This window comes from Drosophila ficusphila, unplaced genomic scaffold (genome assembly GCF_018152265.1).
Source record: "Drosophila ficusphila isolate 14025-0441.05 unplaced genomic scaffold, ASM1815226v1 contig_127, whole genome shotgun sequence".
Taxonomy (NCBI): domain Eukaryota; kingdom Metazoa; phylum Arthropoda; class Insecta; order Diptera; family Drosophilidae; genus Drosophila; species Drosophila ficusphila.
Genome location: NW_025064016.1, coordinates 1944770 through 1957119, shown reverse-complemented (window position 1 = coordinate 1957119; position 12350 = coordinate 1944770). Strand labels below are relative to the sequence as shown.

The 12350-nt window shown below is 38.6% G+C and overlaps 1 protein-coding gene across 2 annotated transcripts in view; it reads left to right on the top strand.

Annotated features, from left to right (window-relative positions):
• LOC108096065 overlaps positions 1-8315 on the top strand; it is a 42490-nt gene extending 34175 nt beyond the window's left edge. For both annotated transcript variants that reach the window (XM_043209401.1, XM_017197425.2), the window contains one exon: positions 6751-8315. In XM_043209401.1, the coding sequence (XP_043065336.1) occupies positions 6751-7593 (843 nt within the window). In that variant the 3' untranslated portion in view covers positions 7594-8315. The remainder of the gene's footprint in view (positions 1-6750) is intronic.
• Positions 8316-12350: the final 4035 nt, after the last annotated feature.

Genomic DNA, 12350 nt, shown 5'->3' with positions numbered 1-12350 from the left:
GGTGGAAAAAGGGGGATCCTACAGGTAAGCACTTGTTGCTGCTCCACATAATTGATGTTGCCTGTGGGAATTTGAATTAAGTGAGCCGGTCGGTGTTTCTAGCTGCTCAGATATTTATGTATCTAACTCAATGTTATTCCACACAATTTCCCACAACTATGTATGTTGCACTTCGGGTTACCAGTTCATTGGGTGGGCAATTCAATTGGTCCTTTTCAATTGAGTGTTTGCCAAAAGCAATTTCAATATGACTTTATTGCGTTGGCAGACTCCAGGCGATGGCTTCTGCCAACTCATGACAGCAACAGCTTGTTGCCATGGCTCATCGGCAACACGGCCAACAGCAACATGGCTATCAGCAACAGTCGCAGTGGCAACATCCGCAAGTCATGCCAGAAATTGAATGAAGTTGGCAAATACATATACTGCGGGGCCTTTTTTCGTGGCCTAAGAATGACTCAACAGATCCTGTAGGAGCAAAAAATTTGTAAAAAAAAATAATTATGTATTCAAAAGTTGCAAAGAACTCTCCTGAAGTCGGATGACAAAAAGTCACGATGATTTTATGCACAAGTGGTTTTAAATTACTCAGAAAATAAACCGCACAATTAATAAGTCGCAGCTGTAAAAAAAATCATCTAAATGAGCAAAAAGGTCTAGCTTTAAATAAGGATGGAAATATTCACAAATATTTATCCTATTAAAATTAAAATTTTGCAAAGCTGTAAGAAAAACATGACAAAAACTCAATAAACAATAAAATAAACAAGAAAAAAATTTAAAAAAACCAACAACTCAGCAAACAATAAAAAAAGCCAGTAAACGCATAACTCCTAATTGAATTTACAGAAAATATTCAACATTTTAAGCAGCTTATTCCCACTTTGAGTTTTACCTTTTCCAATATTTTTTAATGAATGTCCGCCCCCTCAAACTGCAATTTGCTGTATGGATTTATTGGCTTTGAGTCACTCAAACGAACAACTGTTGATAATGCCTGTGATTCACTATATTCACGTACATGAAGTCATGTAGCATTTGTTTTACATTAAGTCATAAACCGTTTGGTTTGCATTATTGCCGACAGACACGTGTCGATTCACTTTCATGTGATGTTCGGTTTCCCACATATAAAATCTAATTATTCCACGACTCGTTGAAATACAGCTGTATATATTTCTTTGGTTAAATACACGGTTTGCCTGTGCGTTTTCATTTTTTCCACAGAATTATTAAGTAAATATTTTGTTCGCTATTTCAATTTGGTCATAAATCAAAACGTGGTCCCCAGAGCGCCATGAAATTTGAGTAAGAAACGTTCTGCATGTAGAGAAATATATTTCTATAATATGTACATATTTAGAAAATTAAGCTTAACTTGAGAAACAGAAAATACAATTCAATCAGACTTCTAATTTAAGGTAAGACATAACATATTAAACATATTTTATTTTACGTTTGATTTAGTCAGCAGGTGATTATTATTTTATTTTTATCTTTATTTATTTGATGACATGATCGTTAACCAAAAATATGCTGATGATCCGAGATAGTTTACTTATCAGAAATTTATTAACTAGTAAAACTAGTCATACAACTTTTTGTTGAAGTGCAGACGAGACTTGTTAGTCAGTCACTTGACAGGCAATAGTCTGGTGCTCCTTTCACCGCCCCTCCAACGTTTTGCGAAAATTTCCTTGAACAATGACAAAGCTTTGTACGACAGTTTGTTGTTCCCGTCAACTGCGAAGTTCATGAACAAATGCTAAAAAGCGAGCAGGCAAGAATACTATACTATATAAACGTGTATATATATTTACATGCAAATTACTCATTGAGAAGATGAGTGCAACGCGGGAACGAGATCCCTGGGTTTGGGTGAGAAATTTGCATGTTTATGTGAAAAAATATTCGGTTGTTGTTATGAAAATTTTTCGCTTGCCATGTGTTAGAGGAGCCGGGAAATGGAATTTCGCGATTTGAGCCATCCGCAACTTATCTCCTTCGTCTGCATTTGAAATTGAAGTGTGCGTCTGGTGATGGCTGGAAAAAAATGCCATCAAAATGCGTCATGTAAAATTGGGTTTTAATAACAAATTCAATTTAACTTTTGAGCAGTTTTTGATCCACATACGTGGAGCAACCAACAACCAGCGATAATTGCTTGTCCTCGGGCCAAAGGAAAGGAGCAAAACGAGAGGTCAGGCGAGACGAGAGGCTTTGTGCATTTTAATTGAGTTTTCCCCACGCGCCCCCTGCCTCCTTTCCATTTTCCTGCTGGCCCCGCATGAGTTGAATTATTTTGTTGCCGCCGAGCGTCACAGAAAAATTAAATCACAGCACGTTTGCTCTTACGCTTGCCACTCCTGTTGTGCCGATGCACTTGAGTGAGTTTCCATAAAGCGCAGATCTGGTGGAAAACAAACTGAAACTGGAACTGGAGCTCAAAACTGAATCAGAAATTAACATAAAGGCCTCAAAAGTCAACCAACCTGTATCTGTTGCTGTTTTTCTACACCACCCCTCCTCCCATTTGTGCATTGTTAGCCGACCACGCCCACCACGCCCCCATGCTAACGGTTTCAATTGTTATACATCCACAGCAATTTGTTTGATTTCTGTCTGCCCCTTTTGACATGTCCAACGTTTTCACTGACCTGCCCCATGATGAAAAGATTGGGCTTAGTGTGGGATTTTCCAATCTTCAGTGGTGCACGGAGAAAAATGCCGACATTAATGCAGTTTTCTTCTTACTTGTGCCCTATAATTTAAATCAAGACAAAGGGGCTTGAACGTTTAAAGCGATAGCTATGACTTTCTGTATAGTTCTTTATAGTTTATAGACCTTAACCACATTTTTTGAAACTAAATATTTTATATCAAAAATTAAATATTAAATTTTATTTGCCCAAAATTTGTTACATTTTTTTCCATATGCCTTTTTAATGAATTTATTTGTTTAACCTAACATAATTTCGTATTGCTTTTCTCCAACGAAATGTTTTTCTTTATTTGTTTTTTTTTTCTATGGCTGTCAATTGCAAACATTTGTCAACTGACACAAATAAATTGAAAAATGAAATTTTGTGACAGTTCCTCAAACATGTTTTTTCCAAAATCCCCCGGGGCTTTTGGAAGGCGTTCGCTTGACCTGCAAAAGATATTTGCTCTTTTGTGTTTTAACAGAATTTCAGTTGTCAACCTTTAAAGGCGTTAAAATGTATGTGTTCCTCTTAAAGTGTATACCATATTTGTATAAAAATGGTAGTTTTTTACTGCTTAACCCAGATACTAACAATTTTCTCAACCATAAATTTTTAAAAGCGTTTTCTTCACCCCATGTGGACGAGGTTTCCCACAAATTCCAATTAATTGGCAAATTTAACATAAATATACAGCAAGCCTTTTGCTTGCTTTATTGTTTTCCCTGTCCTCTTTTGGCTTTTGTTGATTTTCCCCGATTATTAGCTCAAAATACACACAAGGCCGTAAATAACAGCCGAACTCATGGCGAACATGCAGCACAAAAATTACGCATACGCCGCATGGTACGATACAAACTTGACATTGAACTTGCCGTTTTCCGTTCGATATCCCGAAGGCCATTTGGGGGTGGGACTTGCTAGTTGGGGGCGACATTAAATATTCATTTGGCAGTCGGCTGCCATGACAATAATAAAAAGTGGCCCCAACAGGGACGAAAAGATTTGCCGAAAGACGGACAATATTTTTAATTGTTTGAGCACAATGTTCGATATGCATAGACTAAATGCCCTCTCTGTTTCCCCCAGGGGGTGTGAGATTTTCTTTGGGGAGGTTTCCCAGGGATCTTGATGGGTGGTCGTAATGAAGCCACATAAATCTCGGCACTAAATATATTTGCCAAGTTCGTGGAGCTGGGGAAGTGAGGCAATTAATCTTTTGCTCGGAGATATATAAAAGTTTGGCTACAGCAGCTGGCAAAATGATAGCAGCTTAATGAAAAATATTTTGAACATCTAATAAAGAAAGTATATATTTTTAAAAGATTGGATATTGCGACTTTTATCTGCATTAAAACTTAAAGAATGAATCCAGCCAGCAAACATTTTTGGCAGCATTCGAGGTAAATAAATAAGAACACATTTAAAACGTAAATCGCTATTATTCCCACTTTAGCTGTAGTTGAAAACTTTTTTTGGCAACCAAACCGGGGACACGTAAAAAAACACTCAAGGGAGGAAAGCCGTTTGCCTTTTGGGAATGGGCAGCGGACATCCACGGGCCGCAAAAGTAATAGCACAATAAATGTGCATCAGGCAGCCAGAAATCACCGCACTTAAGGAGGCCCCGCTTTTCCCCCCTGTGCGTGTAAATTATAGATAACCGTGTTAATGTTGCATTGCCCCTCCTTCTTGTGTTCCCAACCTCCGGAGAAACGTTTCTGGACAACCCCAAACAAACAAAGTTGCCCGAGGAAAGTTTTTGGCTCCGACAGAAGTTGGCCTGAAAGTGTGCCAGCGAAACTCTGCGGATGCGCGATACATTTCCCCAGCAACTTCCTGCGTATCCTGGACAATTTCCTCACTCCTAGGTAGAGTTTTCCTTCCTCTCCCCCCTCGAATATTCGTTGATTATTATTTATTGGAGTCGCCGTCGTCGCATTGACAACTTTAAAACACGTTCAAGTGTTTAGCACTTTCCATTTTAGCACTGGCTGTACAATTTTCACTGCCCTCCCCTCTGTTTCGGGAAAATTAGCAATTTAAATAATTTAATTACGCCGTGACCTGCAATTTGCGGCGCTAATTAAAACGTGCCGATGTCCACGTGCCTCGGCTAACTTTTCAGCCATTTGAGTTAGAGAAGCTAACCAAATTTGAGCGCTCCATATTCATTAGTTATGCGCATTGCCTCTGAATTTGTTTGCCTGTAAGTACACGTAGTTTTTCGCTTTTGGTTTCAACTTTTTTAAAGGTATTTACATAGGACGTGAGTTCTTTGATATGGAGATTTTTTTCAACGAGAGCGGGGGAATGTATCATTCGGCGCAGGAATCCTAATTGCTTTTGAGTTTTTGTTTTTATGTAAGCAATACACTTTTAATTAGCTTGTCGAGGTGAAAAATTAGGCACGAAATGGCAGAGTTTTAAAGTCAAATAATAATCTTTAATAGGCATTAGTCAAACATACGAAACACATGAGTAATTAATAGCCAAATAAAGTCATTCTAATAATTTTGCCAAATAAATATTAATTTAACTTGAAAGCGATTAAAATGGAACGAACAATTGCTCACATTGTCAATGGCTATTTAGTCATCGAATTTGTTAGCTAAATGAAATTTGGCAAATTGTTCATTGAGCATAAATATGCGGATTTTATTGTTTGTTTACGATTTGAGTTTCTGGAGCGGAAATTGATTGTGTTTAATTTCCAGCAGAGCGACCACAATGAAAATGAATATATACATTTTTTCGTTGTTTTTACTTGGCAGCAATTGCAGCAGGGCAACAAAGTAAATAACAAATTAGAGAACCAGAGAATCCGAAACTGAAACTCGTGTTGAGACTGGGAATGATGATACCCTGTAGTTGTGAAGTTAACGGGTATGAAGTGTTAGTCTCTTTAAAAAGTTACTTTATCCACGGGTTAACTTATATACTTTATAAAGTAGATTAACATATCTATACTAATATTATAAAGAGGTAAAATTTGTTTGTTTGTTTGTTTGTTTGTTTGTTTGTTTGTTTGCAGGGAATAGGCTCCTGAACTACTGGTCCGATCTAAAAATTCTTTCACCGATAGAAAGCTATATTATCGTGGAGTTAAATAGGCTATAATTTATTTTGAAAAAATTAGGGATCCGTAAGAAAATTGCAATATTGTCGCATATAAAGTGAGTTGCTACCTCATCGAACTGACAAACACGCTCCCTTAGCATTTTAACTCAATTTTTGTGTTCACTGTGAAATTGTTAAAAAAAAAGAATTTTTATTCAATTTAAGTTGAACTGTGAAAATGATGTGGATCGTGCATTTAAGGATAAAATCACCACTCTGTCCATAGTCCAAAATGCTTAGAGGACGACGTGCAAACATTGGCCGCAGACATCCAAGCCAGCAACAAGTATATTCACAAAACTTATGCGAAGAAAGACAAATGAGCACATGGAGATTATTGGCATCATTCAATCGCTTGGCATTCCAATATGACCCCACTGCGAACTTCAGTGATAATGAAAATTTAGATATTGGACCAATGGCGACTATATACCGATATTGCAGTGCGTTAAAGTTTAAAAGAGAAACGGCTGGATTGTGCTGCGCAAGTGGAGAAGTCAAACTGGAAAAGTGTTAAATAACCATCTTTCTTTACTTCCATATATTTGAAAAATGTTGCAACATTGACTTTTATGTTGTTAAATTGTGTTGACCAGCGAAGCGGACACAGGCCCTCTAGTATTTAATATAAATAAACTAATACATTTGCATTGAGATCTTTAAAAGAATAAAACGTTTACTTTAACTAAAGTTCGAGTGTTGGTCAGTGTTACATTTGGGTTCCCAATTTTAAGTACTGGGTATCTTTTATTCTTTATACTGCTATGCAGTCCATCCACTTGTTTTTATTTTCGGTTGCCAACTTTTGTGAGGTGGCGGGAAATGGCAAAAGAGAATTGCATTAACTCCACTTGAAGCGAAACCGCAGCCGAAAAGCTTTTGCCACAGAAATCTAATTTAGCACTCTCCCCTGTTTTTTTTTTTCTAGATGTCGCATCAACTGCAGCAGACACGTCGCCGTTTGGGGTCCGTTAGTGATTCCGCACCGCCATCGGAGTCCAGTGAGGGCACCGGCTCCTCCTCGGAGCCCAGGGACGAGTTGATCCTCCACCCGGACTGGTCGGCCCACTCGCACTCGTCGGCACAGAGGAGCAGTGCCCATGGAACCACATCGCTGTACAATGCCTCGGATATCGATGAGGATACCATCAGCACGGACACCACGAGCAACACAAATCTCTCCGACTACGAACGTGGCCAGGTGGAGAGTTTCTTCGGGGGATTGGGCACGGAGATATTCGTGAGTGGCGCCTTGGCCAATCTCTACGAGGGAACCGGAAACGATGGCGATTGGCGCCTGGTCTTCACTGGCATTCCGGTGATTCTCCACGATAAGGGCAACTCCAAGGCCAGATCCATGCCGAGGGTTACTCTCGTTTTGGCGGAGAGGGGTTCCTGCTTTGCCCTCTGGTCGGACCGGATTGACAACCTATCGAACTACAGGATTGCGGGTCCGTCGTTTCACACGATGTGCCGGTCGAGCAACCACCAGCAGATGATTGGCTTCAGCTTCGATTCCACAGATGCCGCTCGCGAATTGTGGCAGCATGTAGAGCGTTTGGTCAGTGATCCGGAGAATATAGCTCTTACTGTTCCCGGGACCCGGAAGCAGAAGAAGCAGAAGCGGGTGAAGCCGGCGCCGTTGCCGCCAAAGTCGCAGATCTCGCATCCGTGCCAATTTCACCACGTGACCAGTGTTGTAAAGGAGGACAGCGAACGGTACTACAGCATGCAGGCATTCGGACCCCCGAATCCCCAGCAGCATCGTTGAGTAGGGTCGGGCGCGTGGATCTGGAACACGAGCGCCCTCTGGTGGCAGAACTGAGCATGCCACAGTAATCCCCCGATAACAAAAAATCCAGCATTAGTTTCTAAACACACCTAGTTGTTAGCTCCATTTGTTATAGGCCTAAGTTATGCCAATGTGTAAGTGCGACACATTTATCTGTGATACGATTTAGGCGTCTTTAGTTTAGAAGAGATAACTAACACAAAAATTAAAATTTGATAAAGAACATTTTTAACGTAAAGTATAGTAAATAAATTGAGAACTTTTCCAAGTTATTACAAACATATTTAACGATTAACGTTTGTCAATAAGCAAGTTTTTGTAACACCTTTTTCTAATATCACGCATAGACACATATGTATACCCTTATGCATAATTATATTCGTACCATATAGTCCTTATATCTATCGAGTAATCTGTATGTCCACGTTCGCAGACAGTGCGAATTGCGAATGATTTTTGATGCCTAAAAAGCTTGTTTTCTTATCGGATTAACGACTAAGCCCAGACGAAGAAACATAAACTGTTTTTGAACTCTATGTATCATATTATATACATGCATATATATGCTATATAACACCTATCTATATATTGTACGTAGCTCTAAGCATTACATCATAGCCACTTGTCTGTACTCTGAACTTCATATTTTGCCTGTGCAAAACAATCGCGAGAATCAAATAAAGCTGACAGAAAAAAGCAAATCGATTGGCTAATTAAATGTTTATTGGTTTGAATTAAAGGTAGCCCAACTCCACTTTAAAATAATTATTTTAATAATCAGATTACTGACGCTTTCAGATTGTCTGTAGTTTTTGGCGCACAAAAAACTTGTTGTTTGAAATAAAATTAAATAACAGAGATTTAAAATAGATTAATTAGATATCGGAATGGAAAACACATGGCTACATATTTGAGAATTATAGAAAATAAATGGTATGCATTTATTTATTTAAACAGGACAAAGTTATACATTAATTGTACAGGCTTCAATTGCAATTAAATGCGATAAATTGCCAACTACTCTATTTAATCCCATCGCTTTTGTAACCTCTCCAAATTCAATGACATAATCTAGCATATCAAACTTCAATTTACCCCCATGACTCAATTACTTACCATTGAGTGCACTGCCAATTACAATAACAATTAAAGCCATTACGAGTGGAGAAGTGAGCCCGCATAATAATGCGGCATCCAGGGGATATATGTGTGTAAATGCATATATAGTAGATGTTGGATCGAAACGGGAGCTGTTTCTGAATCTGTTTCTGATTCTGATTGACCGATGGCAGGCATAAATGATGTTGCGGTGCACTCGGGTGACACCACACCACACACACACCTCTCCTTTCGGCCAATTGCACAACCACGCTGCATATTTATGCTAATTAAGACACATCGAGTGGCAGTCAAGAGTGGCTGGACAATCTCTTTTTGCGGCCTGGCTTGCATTTTATGGTCGCTTTTTCGTTTTATTGTTTTATGTGTGCATCGCCATTATTAATGCTATTATGGCGAGCATTTATTATTTAACGTTGGACAATTAAAACATCTACCATCTACAATTTTTGTTTGTCGCGTTGAATAATGTGCAGTTATGCTGACTTGGCCAACTCGGCTCCGACTCCCTGGTGGCTCAAATGGCCCAAATGGCCGGGCATCCATCCATCTCGCTGATGCAATGCCAACGCAATTGTTTCGCCGCCAGGCGACACTGGATTCCCACAGCAGAAAGTCTAATTAACTGCCGACCTTGATTAAGTGCGAACAATGCAAGGGAACTGCAAACTGCCGGGGAAATGGGTTAAAGACTAGTTAAATGGAGTGTCTCTAGATCAAGTGCCTTAATAGGTCAGCTCTCATGCGCTATTTAAGCTTTTGGGGTTTTAATGCAGTTCCCTTGAGAATAAAATTCAGACTAAAATTAGTAATGTAAGCCCACCGTATCATACATCCTGGGAAACACGAACAGGGTTCCAAATATTGACCATCAAAACGTGGAACATTTTGAATGTAATTTGTCTAGAAGTCTGATAACAAACATACCTTCGGTATGCAATTTTTAAAGTTGAAATTTAAGAAGTACATTTCGTACAATCGATCCATTGTTAATTTAATTAAACGGTAATCGATTTCGCCTGTCATTCAAGTTGATGGGTTTTAACTCTACGTTTACCCGACTCATACCCTCGGAACTCATCATACGCCAAACGCCATTCAAATACAAACCAAATCGTTTTAATCAAAAACAAGCTAAGCTCGAAAAATTCGGATTGGCATTTAACTTTGTATTGGTCGGTGTGTGTGTGTGTGTAATAGCCAATTCACTGGTTGCATTTTTGATGGGGCCGAAAGACTGCTACCATTGTCCGCAAGCGGAGCAACCGGACTAATGGCAAAGCAATCCGCATGATTCCGCATCTGCCATTCCCCAAAACAAGGCAACTGATCCCTGCCAAAACATGCAAATTCATGGACAAAACCATTCCTAACTCAACTCTCAACTCTGTGGAAAAATTCAAAAATTGCATTTGCTTTCGGCTTTGAGCTGGAGATTACCCCCACACAAATGTGCACGGGGAGAAAAAGTATTGCTTAGAAATACGAAGTTGGAAATAAAATGTATGATAATAACATATCCAAAAACATGGTCCAAGTATTAAATTTATCAATTAACCAATCAAATAATTTTCACATGAATTTTAGTTTTTTAAAGAACATTTTAGAAATTTCAGTTAAATGTTTCCACTTTTGTTAAGTGTATAAGTTCCTAAATGTATTTGGTTGTGGGTGCATGGGTGAGCCGCAAACATTTTGATTATTTTAGTTGACTGGTGCAAAAGTGCGGCTTAATTGTTACCAGCTAAACAATAAGCGGAAGCTTGTGGCTTTTACAAATCTCGACGAACTACAAGTGGGGGGATGGATGGATGGATGGGGAAGTTGGCCAAAATGTCAATGTAAACCCACAGTCAACAGCATTAAAATCATTTCAGATGCCAGTCAGGCAGTCCCCGGATTGTGATGATGATGATGATGCTGCTACCGAGTCTTTTATGCTAGAAAAAAACCATTAAATCCCAAGGAGAAGTAGATGGCTGCCTTCAAGGTAAGGCGTTGCCAGAGGTTTCAGATCCATTCCTTAACTTTCCCCACTGAAATTCTCCATGGCAGCCTTTCAACGCGTGTTCTGTATTTGTAAACAATTTGGTCTGACACCAAAGGCACTTGTGACCTTCCCGCCCGCCTTTATTCCACCCATCCAACCTTTGTGCCGAGCATATATTTATTTTGGACCCTGCACCACACACACGCATCGTGTTTGGCTTTGTGGACTTCAACTTGTCCGCATTTTCATAGTTAGTGTCCTAGTTTTTCCTAGGCAAAAACGCATTTCAAATGGCAGCTTCCTGTGGGCAAAAACAAGCGAAAACCCCAACCTCGATTTAAGGGGGGGGTAAGGTTTTAAAGGCCATAAAAAGGGCCAAGTTTGATTTTTTTTTGCGGCGAAATGAGTAAGTTTATTTTATTGAGCTTAATTACATGTTATTGTTTAACTTTTGAAGAGTATTAGAAAAAAAAAATTATTAAAAAATATTAAGAAATACGCCTGTGGCGGTTAATCTTCCGAAGCGCCCAAAGAAAAAGTTGTTTTGCGGTGAACATCATAGGGCGTTAACGGATCATCTTAAAAATAAAATGTGATATGCGTTGTAAAGATAATGAATTTCCCGAGGTAATCAGGAAGAGATTTTTTTAAATTTATTTTTTGTCTATTTTTGGGAGCACTTTAAAGTGAAAAGTGCGATTTTAGCTTAAAAAATCGCTGTTAATTTATTTTTTAAAAATAGAAAAAATTAAAAATTAAAAAAAACTCTTCCTGATTACCTGCGTATTTATGTTGAGAGTTTGTGTTAAAAATTTGAAAAGGATCGGTTCAGTAGATTTTGAGTTCTGATGTTCACCGACTTTCAAAATAACGTCTTCGGCAAAATCGATTCAAAGTATTTTTATACGTGAAAATACGTCCAAATACGGTTGTTTAAAACGCTGTAACTCTGTTAGTTTGACTTTAATTGACTCAAAATCTTTACACAATGTTCTCGACACATTGGTCATTCAGAAAAAAAATATAAAAAAAAATGTAAAAAAAAATTTTTTAAAACCTTACCCCCCCCTTAACCCCTTTTGAATTTGATCTGCGTGACACGGAGATAGAAAAAGGTCCGGGAAAATACCTATAAAGTGGCAATTTAATCTGAATTGGATACAATTTTAATTCGCGTTGTTCATCGAACGTTCGCTATTTTTGTTTGCTGTTGATTTTGCTGAATTGAACTCGCAATATTCAGAATTCGTTGAACTGGATTAGTTCGATGGGAATTCAGAGGTGTTTTACCAGCTTTAACAGAGAATGTTTTCAGGTGGCAAAAATAAATCATTTTTCCTGTTAAAAATAAATATCACTTTTTATATCAGCCACACATGACGTAGTTTAAATTTCCTTTTCCAATTATGCAATTAAGTTCCTGACATGAGGCCAATTTGTCAAAAGCCTAAAGTGTTAAATCAAATTCTCTACCATATTAATTATGGGCTAGGTCCCGACGACTTTTTTTCCCTATTTTCCTCTATTTTCCCCTGCCTGCATTTAAAGTCTGGTATAGTCTGGCTTCTCTTGTGGCTTATACCACACCTGAGTGACTGCGGCTCTAATGGCCGCATCTCCTCCTCCG